The sequence below is a fragment of the Mixophyes fleayi genome, chromosome 4 (genome assembly GCF_038048845.1).
Source record: "Mixophyes fleayi isolate aMixFle1 chromosome 4, aMixFle1.hap1, whole genome shotgun sequence".
In the NCBI taxonomy this organism is placed as follows: domain Eukaryota; kingdom Metazoa; phylum Chordata; class Amphibia; order Anura; family Limnodynastidae; genus Mixophyes; species Mixophyes fleayi.
The window spans coordinates 256739984-256755993 of NC_134405.1; the positions used below are offsets into that span (position 1 = coordinate 256739984).

At 39.6% G+C, this 16010-nt stretch overlaps 1 protein-coding gene across 1 annotated transcript in view; it reads left to right on the top strand.

Moving 5' to 3' along the window:
- The window catches only part of PRELID2 (PRELI domain containing 2), a 91934-nt gene extending 81811 nt beyond the window's left edge, over positions 1-10123 (top strand). The window contains exons 5-6 of the mRNA XM_075209679.1: positions 2308-2413; positions 6149-10123. Coding sequence (XP_075065780.1) covers positions 2308-2413; positions 6149-6205 — 163 coding nt within the window. The 3' untranslated portion in view covers positions 6206-10123. The remainder of the gene's footprint in view (positions 1-2307; positions 2414-6148) is intronic.
- Positions 10124-16010: the final 5887 nt, after the last annotated feature.

A 16010-nucleotide genomic window follows, 5' to 3' on the forward strand; every position in this document is an offset into this window, starting at 1 on the left:
TAAAACATGATTTTTGATGGGAAGTGAGGTATGTTGTATTGAATATTCTTTAAAGCATTTTCAACTTAATGATAGGCATTCTGAATGATTTAAGGTCTTTCTTTGAGTTGCTGTAAATGTACAATATGTTCAGATTGCATCTGTTTGGTACATAGTTATAGGAATTAATAAGTCCCAAAGTACAATTGTTCTTGTTACTGAGTAAAAATGATTAGGAAACGTGTTAATCGTACCTAAGGCACATGTAGGCTGTTGTTTGTAACTTTGTGATACATAATCAATTGGTCATACCTTATACAGACTACAAATAGTTTGGAGTGTGCAGTTACAAATTGAAGTTTGACTTCTGAACTTCCATCGAGGTATGGTGCTAAGAGCAGCACAGTGGTTAGCATTGCTGTCTCAGTGCCAGTTTCATGGGTTTAGTTGCGACTGCAGCCCTATCTGTATGTATATATGTGTGTGTATATAATATATATATATTATGAAATCATATGTCCTTATTGTGATTTTAATTTCAAGACTGCTTTCCTGGTTGTTGGCATTAACATTTAATAAATAATTTACAACGATATATTGTGTGCAATGAAATCAGATAAACACAGAGTAAACAAAGCACAGGGGTTCAAAAATTCTGATAGTCCCTAATCCTAGGAATTATTAGCCCGTGTGCAGGACGTATGACTTGTGTATCAACTTGAATGAGTAACATAATGTCATTCACCGTGTGATTTTAATGCCCCAGTGAAACCGCTACATATAGCACAAGCCTCTAAAATAAAGGAGAGGTAGCCAGCAGCTTCTTACATGTGACGCTGAGAGTGTGGCCCTTGGCTATGATGTGACATCCAGGTTTCTCACTCCTGGTCTGAGGATTCCACCTGCACCTCCAGCCTGTCAGGGTAAAAAGCAGCAGATGTGGGTCTGTGCTTCCAAATGATGGGTGTGTGCATACGGTACTCCCAAGCCTTGCACGAGCCCTGCCTGGCTGGCTTACAGTTGGGTTACTGAAAGTTTCTACTTGTAAGTGTAAGGTACCCTTTTGATAAAGGTAAATTCGATGTCTTTTTGTTTTTTAGGGTAATTGTTTTTTTCCATAGTGTGGTTACAGATAGGGCTTCCTGTGTTTTGTTAATGGATTTCAGGAAAGACAAGTAATACTGCTTTCATACTGCCGCCCCGGGTTTTTCAAGCCGGGTTTTTGCCGGGGCTCCGAGCGTCCCAGCTCAGAAACACCATTCATACTGCACCTCGGACCCGGGAATTTCCCGGGTTGACCCCATTCATACTGCACAAGTCTGTGCCTTGGCAATTTGTGGGAGTCATCACCAGAGCAGTTTTCATTGGCTGAAAATGGTGATGTCATTGAAAGGTGACTGGTTTTTTGATAATTTCTGTTAATACACACTTTTTCAGTGAAATAAAAGCAATTTTCTCCAACAAACTACGATTCTGCTTCCATCCACCATTTCTCCTAAACTCCTTCTCGAATCTTCCACAGGCTCCCACTGATGACATCATCCTCCAGAGACAGGCAGACAGCCAATCAGCTTGTTTTCTGTGCAACCCGGGTTGAAAAACCCGGGTTGCACCATTCATAGTGCAGGCAACCCGGGTCCGACTCGGGAATTACCCCTCGATAAATCCCGGGTTGAAGACCCGGGTTTTTTGACTTGTACCATTCATACTGCACCAAGACCCGGGTCGTTTGAGCTCGCCCCGGCAAAAACCCGGGATTTTGGTGCAGTATGAATGGGGTATCATAGTAGTTACTGGTAAATGGATATGATGACAGCCATGACAACATGGTTTTGTTTTTGACTTGTATAATGTATTTATTGAATTGCTCTCATTTAGAGTTAAATGTAAAAATGTAACTTTTGTGTGGACGCTATACATTTCTACAGCTGTATTTCGAGCTGCACATATCTTTAAATCTACAGTATAGGTAAGTCAAGTGCAGATATACGTCCATCATTAATTTGGAAACTTGAAGTCTATGGCAAGCACAAATTTATGCCTGCTAAAAGACATATCCTAAAAATGTACAAGTCAAAATCGGAGGGATTTCTAATGGGCTTGGTTAACCTGCAGCTCTGTGCCTTTGCTGAAATGAAATGTGAACGCTTCTGACCCACTTCTCCAAATGCAAGTGGACGCAATGCTCAACACAAAATAAGTTAAGTTGTATGTGACTGTGCTGCAACAAATCTTAACAAGTCACATTTTTATGTGGTGCAAATTGACGTCTCTAAATCAGTCCCTAAATTTGCAAGTTCTGTTAAATAACTTCATTTTCATTTATAGGACAGAATTCAGTCAGAGAGGGACCATATCAATAACTGGGGCTGGATTCCTCAACTGTGTTCTGGAGACATTTGCACATACGTTTTTGAAACACGGAGCCAAAAAGGTAATGTCTCTAAAATTGAGTAATTAATGATTGAGAGATGGCTAATAAAGATTCATACATAAATACGCTTTCCTATGTTTCATATGTAAATGTTAAAAGAAGTCTGCTTTCTCATAACTGAAGTCTGAAGAAAAGCCTATGTTTTTCATGGAACTTATCGGTATTTATTAATACCTAATCTAAAATGTATGGATAAGATCAATATTAGGGCTGTTACCCTAGATATATCTCATGACGTAAAGTGTTATAAAATTGACTTTATAGAGCTCTTTTTTTTATACAAAATGGTATTGTTTCTATATAATTATCCTTATGAAATACTGATGAAGTTAACTCAAAATGGCAACTAATTATGAAGTGCTGCAGAGTATGCTGATTCTATATTAATAAATGCTACTAATAATAATCCAAATATTATCACAATGCTGCCAAAAAGGCAACACAGTAACACAAACTAGTAAATATGACCATACAGACAATTGTATTTCAAAGACCATTAGAGAACCACAGGTTGCCTAAACATGTACACTCGCAGGTTAAATTAAGTGTATTGCTAAAATTCAAACGATGAAGTAGCGAGTGAGTCCCAAGTAAAGTACAGTGTGTATAGATACGCTGTAAACTAATGTATTTACAAAACAATAACAACTTGTATGTGAAATAAAGGCTGCCCTTGATGTTTTACTGATTGAAATTATATGACTACATGAATGAGGGTGAAACAAGCAGAATATCAGGAAACGTTTAAATTAATGATGGGAATGTGCCGAATGTGATGGGTAGGAATGAGTCCACTAACTATTCCATGGAGTCATAGGAATAGGTTCCTTATTCATTTATGTATGAATGAAGTACTTACTTTCATCTCAGCCATCTGTGACTTGATTTCCAACTGAAATGTAAACATAAGCCATATACATAGATGTTCATGCAGAAATGACCCTTAATAATGAATGTTGTTTTTGTGTGAAGAACACCTTAGTGATGTGTTACGCTACAGTTATCTGTTGCAACAGCATGTGAACTGAGACTCGCAGAAATGAATAAAATGTGATTGCAGCATGCTGTAACCTTTCCTCTGGTATCACTGGTATTGTCTGAAGTCTGGGCAGATGTTCTCATAAGTGATTCTTGCTGGAATGACTGACAGCTGTGGTACTGGGGATGTCAAATGTGATTTTATACACTCTCCTTGTTTTTGATTTTGGATCGCTTATTGGGAGTAAATGTGGTGCTGCTCCTTTAAGGCTATTTCGGTGTGTGTGTATGTATATGTGTGTGTATGTATATATATATGTATATATATATATATATATATATATATATATATATATATATATTCTCTCTGACAACTTAGTATTGGTTATTTTCTTTAACTGTCTCTTTTCATTTTTTTAAGCAAAGCTCTAACAGAAGGGTTAAAAGGTGGGGTGGTATGCCTTAATGGCTGAGGAGGTACTAGGGTGTACCACACTTTTTTAAGATTTAGAGCATCTTTGGTTATAAAAGTTGCCATATAATTAGACTAAAATAAAATCTTGATTACTTTAATACAGGCCTGTCCAACCTGCGGCCCTCCAGATGTTGTGAAACTACAAGTCCCAGCATGCCCTTCCAGTTATCAACAGGTTGTCTACTGGCAAAGCATGCTGGGGCTTGTAGTTTCACAACACCTGGAGGGCCGCAGGTTGGACAGGCCTGCTCTTTAATACATGCTGTAAAGAACACATTTCCTTCTTATTACCTGAATTAAGCTATTTGCATATTAAAAAATGCTGTGTTTCCTAGATTCTTAGAACATTCATATTCAGTTACCTTAAATGCCGTTTCAACAAATGAACAATTATGTAACACTATTTCTAAAAACATGAGTGTTGCATTTTTGGAATGTAAGACAATAGATCATGTTGGTTTATGTCATGTTTTGCAGCCATATGGAAAATTAGTAGCATGTATATCAGTCTTATTTTGTTTTTGAGTTTTTACAATGTAAATGTACTAATACTACTTTAGCAATTCGATCTCCATAAAGAAGCTTGGCTAAAGAGGGAATGTTGATGAAAATGGTACCAAGATACCCACAGTTGAATAGCAAACGGCAATGTTTCTCACCTGAAATGAACACAATAGTGATGGCTGTCAATTACACAAGCCTATTTATCTTTATCTACAAGTGTGTGAAGCTTAATGGTTAGGTAATATGTAGCGTGGTTTCCTTGTATTTCCAAGCAATGCGCTGTAATTAGTACAAATTACATAGCTAAAACTCGATATCCTGCAGCTCGGATCATCTCGTTTCAATTCTAGTTAAATGGCTGTATGTTGGTTATTCTTTTATCCGTTGACTCACTGAAAAAGGAACTATAGTGGATCATTTATGTTCTTTATCACTGCCTATAGATTTTCTCATAGAAACTGTGCTACTGATTTTTGTACTCCTTGGCAGTATATATTGAATTTGTAATTGTATCAAGTCTGACTTGTCATTAGTAATTAGACTTAATATAACATTACATCATAATTGTTTCTTTTTGAGTTTATGGAACAAATGCTGCTTAGTCCTCCATGGTTTATTTATGCAAGTTCCATATTACTTGGAGGATTCAATGTTGGTCTGAGTTCCTGAGGAAATAAAAACTGACATACCACAGCTACAATTCAAATATGTCTATTTATTAATAACCAGTTTAGAATGTATGTAAAGAAAAACGAAACAATTTGAGGGTCATTACCTATATTTCATGTCGTACAATATTCTCCGAAAACTGTCTACAGAGCTCTGAGTAAAATATGGTATTATTTCTATATAATTATCCTATCTAATTAGATATTGATGCAGTAAATGTAAAAGTGCAAGTACTTGAAAAGTGCTGCAGAGTATGTCGGTGATATATAAATGCTAATAATAATAATCCAAATATTCTCACATTGCTGCCAAAAAGACAATACGGTAGCATAACCAGGTAAATATGATCACACAGAACAATCAAAACAATCCACCCAAAATTCATAGAAAACTACAGTTTTAATAGCTGCCATATCTGTTAATGATCTATTTGCTTTAACGTTAAAGCTATTTATATCCACTTTTATACAGTGGTATTATATCCATGGGTTCATCTCAGTCACGTGTATCCATAAATAGACCCGAAATGGACTTCCACTTTGTTTGCACAGCTCCAGATCCAGTCATCTGTGTTATGTCCATTGTTTAGTGGCAAACACTACCACTGCAAACATAATGCCACATTAGAGAGGAAGACCATACCACTTTATGTGGAAGCTAGTCTCTCCTGCAGGCACTGCAACCTGATTATATAAATATCATGATATAAATAAAATTGCTTTCCTGTGATAACATATTCTGAAAGTCTGAGCCAGATTTATAGATACAGGGGTATCAAGTATGTCCTTCACTCTGCCCACTCATACAAGTATATGACAGTGTGACAAACCTTAGTATAGATGTGGTGGTTCACACTGTGTACCGCACATTACATTGATTACATGATGTATCGCATTGTGTCTGTGTCAAGTATACTTGTTTCATCTGTAGATGGATAGAAGACCAGTGAAACTTGTCTGATTTCAGTTTTATGACTTGGGCATATAAAATTATCAACAACGAAAAAATATTATACTGTATGTTATATGTACATGAAGTAAAATGTTTATTTGCATGTCTGCATTATAAGCGTTACATTCTAAAAGTATAACTATTTACTATTTTCACAGAGTATTGCAATCATGGAAACAATCCTGCAGGAACGATGTGGATGCCCTTTCTCCTAATCCTGAATTGTTGTGACTTTTTTTACTTACATCATGTACCCCATACAGGCTTCTTAATGCCATATTTTCAAGGTTCAGACGTGTTATTTATTGTTAAAGCACTGAAATAATTGACTGGACAAGTCCGTTTATTTAATTGGCTGTCTCACCTTTTAACTTGAAAGTTACTTGTCCACAAATAAGGACAAGGAAAATGTAATCATGTCAATGTATACTTCAATCTCCCAATACAGATTGGGGAGAAAAGATGAGGATTGAATGGACTGAGTTATAAGGTGGCAAGTATCCGTCCAGAAAGTAAAAGAAGGCCTTTCCCACCATGACACAACATATCTACTGCTGTTCCCTTTTTCCTGATTTTAAACACTGTTTATACAATAAGATATGATCCTCCAATCTAGCATGTTTCATTTCAGTGACTCATTTCAGTGATGCATTTCATTATGGAACACTTTCAATAGAAGTAATGTAAAAGAAGAGAGTGGGGCCTGTTTAGAGAGAACATACAACATAAATATGCTTTCTAAAATATATTGCACACTTCAGTAAGCCAACAGGCACTGTCTCTGCCAACATATGCATTGGTACTCATTAGCATTTATTGTAAGGAGTAAAATTAGTCTGACAATATACAAATTAGAATTTTCTTCTGAATTTGCTTTAAAATGTGAGGTACACAAAAGTGATTTATTGTAATTTGCAATAAACCACGTTTAATTTTATTTCCTGCCATAAAACTATGTAATGTTGAACATTTCTTCATGTAAAGTGAGCAATATTTTATATCTTGCCTAAGTGACTGCATAAAGATACAATTCAAACCTTCAAAATACAATAACAAAAGAATAGTAGACAGCACAGTTTGAAATGTTCATTTTTTTGTCGTGGGAAGAGATAAATGCAAAAATCTTTCAAAACAAGAGATAAAGAGCATTTTATAGACAGCGGTAAAACCAGATATTGTGAAACAAAACTACATTAATTAGCAAATATACCCATTTTCAACTAGAATATATTATCCCTTCAGTGGACAATATAAACATTTGTATGCGGCTTATTGTTTGCAGCTAATATTCATAAAGTACCTGCCTTGGTAGCTGATACAAAGTTTAGTAACAGGATCCTATTTACGAAGTGTACTGCAATTGTATCACAGAACACCTAGGTAGCGCTTAGAGCGTCCAGCACACTTTAATGAGTACCACTACATTCTGTTCTTGGCAAACTAGCAGTGCGCTCTGTGCAAAAGTGTACATGTCACATCAAAGGCCAACCTACCACTTTACTACCAACCGTTTTATTGAAGTAACATACTCCTCAGCTTAACTTAATTATGAGTATTAGGGGACATAACATCTGCCATTAAAAATAAAAACCCACAGAAATGTGCAATAAATAAAGTAATAAAGATTTTTTTAAATGTTTTATTTTATATGAGCCAAAGTGTGCTTTGAATTTGGTGAAAATTGGCTTGTATCCTTCCAAAATAACCAGGAACATCCCTTAAATTTACTTTCTGCACTCCATTTACCTCATTTCAACAATCTGTCTCAGAAAAATGAGATCTCCTTTTTACAGCGCTGGGGCACTTACTTCTTTGTCAAGGAACACTCAGTCCACCCAACTTCTTCCATCAACTGGTTCAAATGCCACCATCTTGTTCCACAAATCCTTGCAGGTTTGTAACACTCTAGATATGACTGCGTACATTGAGGTGAACAAAACCACCAAAGTGGATTTAGTGCTGCTCTCAGACAGGTTTCTATTTGTAAACTAATTTTTTTTATTATATTTTTTTTGCCATTGGAAAAGTTCTTGTGAACCCTACAAAACATTTTCAGTCACAGGGACCATTGGTCTGTATGGCAACCAATTCCTACTCCCATTATGTATTGTTCCTTTTTGTTGGAAGCGTACTAGACAGCCTAGTCCCCCTTTTCAGACACCACACCCTGCCATCCACTTTTTACCTTGTGTGGAGCAAGCAGTGGAGAGGGCAAGAGGCAGAGGAGGGAGATGTCATCTGCTGTTCTCCCATGTGAGTGACAAGCTTGGGGGCAGCACAACAACATTCTCTCAGCCTCACCCCGGAGGTTAGAAATCTGCAGGGAGTACTCGAATTTACATGATTAAACACTCCCTCTTCCCCATTGTCAGCCAGTGAGGAGGGTAGGGATGTTTCATTGAAATCCCCTGTGTTCGCCGCTCAGTGCATGGGCACTGGAGAGAAAATTAAAAAGAGAGATATGGTGCCACACTCAGTATTTTGGGCACCAATGATTAGTTTGTGTAATATAGCATTGTCCCTGCTTCTTTTCTAACCGTGTAAGGCCAAGAATATATGTGTAGCTCTAATAATATAGATATATATGTATATACACACACATAAATACCTAATGGTTATTTAAGTAAAGCACCTTCATTTTACTAATACTGATTTTATTTTTCGATGTAGATGAAATAAACAACTTTTTAAAAAACATTTACTCCAAAATATCTTATGTAGCAGTTTATATAAAAAAAAAACCTGGTTTGCAATAAAATGTACATGAGTTCTTGCTTACTGAAAACTTATGTAGTAATTGTGTACTGCAGTCACTATAATCATTATTATCACTGGCCAAAACAATTGAATGCTCTGCTTCTCCTTCTAGGCTGGTATAAACTCAAGGTTATTCCAGATTGAAATAATTGGGCTGTTATCAGGCTAGTGCTAATGTCAATGCAGAGGTGATTGGCTGTTTTTATTTATGAGGAGCACATTATGTTAAACATCTAACATGCAACTTTTGAATCGCGTTATTGCTACTGCAAATTATATTGTAATGGTCAGAGTGTGCAAATGAATATTTATTCTCAGACACATTTCACTGACTAATCAGTAGTGTGAAATGGCCACTTTCTGAGGAGATGGGTGAATTGCTTGTCTTCTGATTTGCCAGTCAATTTATTTCAGTTATTCCCTTTAATAAACTTACTGTACCTTCCAACATTTCACCAGTGAAACAATTGTGTGCTAATATTTTCCCTTTATTTTACAATAGCAAGAACCTGAGATGAATTAAATAGCCAACATTAAATCCAATTAACATGTTGTTTCAATTAGAATGTGTGGGAGGGGGGAGACAGGACCAGACAATTGTCTCCCAAGTGACATAGGTGTCATTGGGATGTATGTTTATAGAATTTTAAAACCTACTCTGGAATAGTCCTTTACTTTCTTTATCCATGTATTTCTATTATTTTGTCTTTAACAGTATTTCTTCCTTGGTATACAACAAAATGAGCTTGGTATTGCTTAATTATTGCACCCATAGTTTGATTCAAATGAAAAATGTGCATGCATATATTTAGTCTCTTGTATGACCTCCACATTATTAACTAGGGTTTGCAGGTCAACCATTTAATGGGAAGGGCACATATGAAATATATACTGTATATTGCATTGCATAATTACTATCCCATGGATACTATTTTCCCTTAATTAGTCCATGACTACTTCAGCTTGCTCAGGTAACTTTTAAAGGGTAACTCCGCTTTTGTGCAGAGTTCTTTAACTTAATCCACAATAATAGTTAATATTACCTGCCACCCAGCATTCCACCCAAGCCGATGGGTTCTCCGATCTCTGCAATGCTATTCTCACCACTTTGCTACTTGCCAACTTAATTATGCTATGTAGGATTTTTGTATTACATTTTGCCACATCACATTACAGAAATTGCAATTGTCTTATTATATAGCAATATAATAATGTGCATCAATAACTCTGACATTGTTTGTTACTTGTGCATATGCATAGAGCTATTGTGCCATATTTTTCCACTGTTTAAATACACCTGTGTATTGAGAGTGTGCTATGAACTGTTATTTTCACATGTTGTGTCAAGATTGATTAAAATAGGTGTTTTTATGCAACTTCATTGTCTGTTTCTCTGCTGTAGGATGACGGTCAAAGGGTATATTGAGAGACATATATGTGGTGTGTGTGTATGTGTGTGTGTGTATGTATATATATATATATATATATATATATATATATATATATATATATATATATATATATTTGTGTGTGTGTGTATATATATATTATGTGCGTATTGTCGCTAACCAATAACGATTGTCGAACCTCGATTTGTGTTTCCAACGCACAAAGATTTATTCGCAAATAGTAGAATAATATGTTCAAGCGAAGTGATAATAAATACAGCCGTTACTTATCGCAGGCGCTCTGGATCCAGTGTGCAGTCATTCAATCCTGAAGTCTGGGGACAAGATGTCTGAACACTAGATGAAGCTGCTGCTTATATACACACAGAAATACAGTAATACAATGAAGATGGTATAGCTTGCATCTATTGGTCCAGGTCTCAGGAAGGTCCAAGGGGTTGTCAATCATTGGCTAGTTCATCCTAAGGAACCCAAAGGAGGGGGTCACCTCTCCAGGGGGTATGCTCGGCTCTTCCCGCCAAGATTCCTTAGTCTTAAGTAGTTCATAATTCCCTATCATTCATAACTTGGGTATACACTCTGCGATTCATTCGCAGAGTGAACCAAACAGTAGGAAATGTTAAGAGGTTTATCATGATACCACTCATGATATGATTCCGTATATTTCACTAATATGCATGTAACTTTAATATGACACATAAATACTACTATATTTCGACATAACTGACTGTGTTGCAACTACCATTAATGTGTACTATTTTATAAGTATGCGTGTTTGTGCGAATGTATGGTAAAAGACCAATTACTGTTGCTGCCACGTGTAGTGGATGCGTACGCCCTTTCACGCCGTAGCGTGCCCTTGTATGCCGTAGCGTACCGTACGCATATTTTCAGACAAAGACAACCAAGTTTGCTCGACTTTAATTGATATGACTTTATCCAATTTGCTGACTTCGACAGCTCCACCCTTTGATAGTGTAATAAACTATCACCCAATCACCGTTTCAAGTTCAGGATTATACAATACTTCTTCACAGACCATGATCTCTGTATCTGGTACCACCCTTTCAGTCTCTTAGTGTTACTCCTATGAGACCTTTTTCCACACTTCAACACAGTAGGAACACATTTGACAACTAAACCAATTGATAAGATGACACCCAGTATAAGGAGAAGGAGCTTACCTACACTAGCAACCATTTCCTGTACCCACTCCCCCAGACCGGAGATCCATTTCACAGGGTTCAACCACGAGAACCAACCCGCCACCTTTTCCCCAACCTCATATAACGAAGAATTATGGCTCTTTCGAAATTCCCATTTCAGCTGCAAAATTTCATCCATCTTCCGGTCTATAACCTCTTTAGGGTCATCCGTATTATTAGTGATGTACGTGCAACATTTGACACCGAACTGGGTGGCCAGTGTCACACAGTACCCACCAGTAATAGAGGTGAGATAATTTAGTACCAGTCTATGTTGCACCAACTCCTTCTTGTACGCTTGTAGCTCCCTTCCAGTATACCTGAAAGTGTCATCATACATCTCGGTGATATTATCTATTAATTTAGCTAAGTCTTGGATATATTTAAAGTTTAATGTTCCCCGAGGGGTCCTGGTGAGATCTAGAGCAACCATAACTTGGAAACCAGCAGTATCACTAATCAATTTGTGAGTACCGCCGCGGCTCGTGACCGTACCCTCCCCCCCTTGAGGAGGGGTAAAGGGACCCCGACATCCAGGCTTAGTGGGAAACTTCCTAAAAAATTCTTTAATGAGTCTTCCAGCGTGTAGGCGTCTCTGTGGTATCCAAGAGCGCTCCTCAGGGCCATAACCCTTCCAATGAACGAGGAATTGAACTTGACCTTGAACCCTCCTAGAATCAAGGATTTTTTAAATAGCATATTCGTGGTCTCCGTTCACCATCAGAGGCCTGGGCCTGTTAGAGAGAGACCGATTAAACTTGCTGGGAGCAGCGACTTTCTTCAGAAGTGAACAATGAAAGGTCGCAGGTATTTTTAAGGAAGTGGGTAGTTTCAATCTAAATGCCACTGGATTAATTTTCCTCTCAATTGGAAACGGTCCGATGTATCGGGGCCCCAGCTTCCTACAAGGTTGCCGCAACTTGATGTTCCGTGTGGATAACCAAACGTGATCCCCCACTTTCAATGAACAGGGTCTACGGTGACGGTCAGCGAAGATCTTGGATTTTCGGAAAGCTTGACCTAGTGCAGCGTGCACCTTTTTCCAGACGGACCTTAGCCTGGCCGTAAAAGCAGGCGTTCCGGAATCCCCACAGGGAACAGTAGTAGAAAATGAATTGGATTTTGGGTGAATCCCGAAGTTGCAGAAAAATGGGGAAGTGTGAATAGTGGAATGGCAAAAATTATTGTACGCGAATTCTGCCCAGGGCAAGAGAGAGGACCAATTATCGTAAAATTTAGACACATAAATGCGCAAAAACTGTTCCAGAGCTTGGTTCGTCCTCTCTGTCTGTCCATTCGACTGAGGATGATATGCTGAAGACAGCCTGATAGAGATCCCGATGGACTTACAAAAGGCTTTCCAAAACCGGGCAATAAACTGGGATCCTCGATCTGATACTATATCTTCAGGAGTCCCATGAAGACGAAAAATATGCGTCAAAAACAAGGTGGCCAGGGTCCTGGCATTCGGTAACTTGGGCAAAGATATAAAATGTGCCATCTTACTGAACCGATTGACAACTACCAGGATGGTGTTATGTCCTGCGGATACTGGTAGGTCAACAATGAAATCCATCGACAGATGGGTCCAAGGCCTGCTCGGCGCCGGCAAGGGTAACAATAGCCCAGAAGGACGGTTCCTATCGGTCTTGTTTTTAGCACACTCAGGACAAGCCCGAACATAATTCTACACATCGTCTGACAAAGTGGGCCACCACAACCACCGAGAAAGAACCTCAATAGTCCTACGGATTCCCGGATGGCCAGCAGAGCAGTTGTTGTGGCCTTCAATGAGAACAGATTTCCTTAAATGAACGGGGACAAATAATTTGTTGACCGGTGTCTGAACTGGAGCGATTCTCTGGAAGCGCCGGATAGTTGCTCCTAGATCCTGGGTGAGTCCAAGATGAACAGCAGTTGTAGGAACAATAGACAACGGGTCCGGAGACTGAGGATGATGGGCCAAAAAACTTCGGGACAAGGAATCGGCCTTAGTATTTTTAGAACCTGGACGGAATGTAATAATGAAGATAAATCTAGTGAAAAATAAGGCCCAGCGGGCCTGCCTAGGGTTCAGAGTTTTAGCGGTCTGAATGTATTGGAGGTTTTTATGGTCCGTGAAGATGGTGATGGAATGGGTAGCTCCCTCTAACCAATGTCGCCATTCCTCCAGTGCCAACTTAATGGCCAACAATTCACGATTGCCGACATCATAATTACATTCGGCAGATAAAATTTTTTTAGAAAAGAATGCACAAGGATGTAATTTTTTGCTCCTTGGGTCTTTTTGAGAAAGGATAGCGCCAGCACCGATATCAGAAGCGTCCACCTCTACAATGAACGGAAGTTCCGGGTCAGGATGTCTCAGCACTGGAGCAGAAATGAAAGCAGCTTTGAGTGCCGAGAAACTCGCCAATGCCTCCGAAGGCCACTTCGCTGGGTTAGCTCCCTTTCGAGTAAGAGCAGTGATAGGAGCCACTAATGAGGAAAAAGAATCAATAAACCTACGGTAATAATTTGCGAATCCGAGGAACCTCTGGATCGCCTTCAGACTAGTAGGGAGGACCCAATCCTGGATTGCTCGAACTTTGGCAGGGTCCATTGCGAATCCTGATGAGATGATATATCCCAGGAATGACACGGTGGCCACCTCAAATTCACATTTCTCCCTTTTTGCATACAGGTGATGTTCCCGTAATTTCAGCAGAACTTGGCGAACATGCTGACGGTGCTGAAGTAAAGACTCAGAGTAGATTAAAATATCATCCAGATACACAACTACTGTTTTACCCAGGAACTCTCGTAAAACGTCATTGATCAGGTCCTGGAAAACCGCCGGAGCGTTGCATAACCCGAATGGCATCACGAGATATTCATAATGTCCTGACTGGGTATTGAAGGCAGTCTTCCATTCATCCCCTTTCTTGATTCGAATAAGATTGTAAGCCCCTCTGAGGTCAATCTTCGAAAATATAGTGGCAGATTTTAATTGATCAAACAACACCGAAATCAATGGTAACGGGTACATATTCTTAATAGTGATGTTATTCAGTCTACGGAAATCGATGCATGGTCTAAGACTGCCATCTTTTTTTGACACGAAAAAACCTGCGCCTACGGGAAATTTAGAAGGACGTATGAATCCTTTTTTCAGGTTTTCCTCCACCTATAGCTCCATGACCTGAGTTTCTGGAATGGACAAGGAGTATAGCCGCCCTTTGGGCAACTTGGAACCTTGGACTAAATCAATGGCGCAGTCATACTCTCGATGTGGTGGAATGGAATCAGCTTTTCTTTTGCAGAACACATCAGAGAAGTCCTGGTAGGGTACCGGCAACAAGTCTGGACTAGGCTGTAAGATTCTAAGCGGCAGGGTCAAGCAAGACGTGGAACACTCGGGACTCCAACGAGTAATCTCTCCACTTTTCCAGTTGATAAGGGGATTATGACTGTGAAGCCAGGGATACCCCAATATCAAAGGAGCAGAGGGACAACTAATAAGATAGAAGGAGAGCTCCTCTGTATGGAGAACTCCTACAGACAACCGAACCATTGGAGTCCTAGCGGGAATCCTTCCCCCAGGCAAGGGGTTACCATCCAAACCACATGTGGTGATGCTTGATCCTAACTTGATATGCGGAATATCAAGCGTCTGAGCCAAATGTATATCCAGGAAATTACCAGCCGCACCACTGTCAAGAAAAGCTTTCAGGTCCATGGATCTCCCACGGAAAGTTAGACGTCCAGGGACTAATAATTTTTTTCTGAAGAGGTAATCTGAAGACCCAAGCGCACCTCTTCACCTGCACTTAAGCTTTGGAGTTTCCCGGCTTATTGGGACATGAGCGAACTAAGTGGCCTGGTTGACCACAATACATACACAGGCCTAGTGAAATTGACTTCGCAATGCTGGGTTGTTCCAGGCGCTATCAGTGGACCATCGCCGAAATTCCGCACAATACTCTTCCGCTGAGCGACGTCCTTGCCTTAGCGTACGGAGATGAGCCTCAGCTGAGGCTACCCTGTCCGGGTCATCGTACAATAACCCTAGAGCTTGAAAAAAGGCATCCACAGACTGTAAGGCTGGACTTGTGGAAGGCAAGGAGAAGGCCCAAGACTGAGGGTTGCCCTGGAGTAATGAGATGATGATCCCTACCCTCTGTTGTTCGGAACCAGAGGAACGTGGTTTCAGACGAAAGTACAACTTGCAGCTCTCTTTGAAATTACGGAAGGCTGGCCTGCTTCCAGAGAATCGGTCAGGCAAATTCATCTTAGGCTCCGGTGTGTCACCAGCGGGAAACTTGCTGGAGCTGCCGGTCTCTGGAAGCCTCTTCTTGGACTGCCAGGCGCTGGGATAAAGTCTGCACCACTTGGGAAACCGCCTGTATCTGGTTGGCCAGAATCTGGGCTGGGGACAGATTTGACTCCTCTCCGTCCATGGCCGTATGATACCAATCTTCCTGGCCGGTTATAATGTTAGGAACTCCCAAGTCAGTACAGTGAAACTCGGGAACTACTCAGAAGGCCAGGTGTTCGCTGGAGCCCCTAGTGGTGGGGACAGACTGGGCTGCAGGCCGACCGAGGGTCGAGTAGCGTATACTGACTTAAAGGAGTTCCCAGAAGTGGAGTGATTGCTGGACTGTAGTATA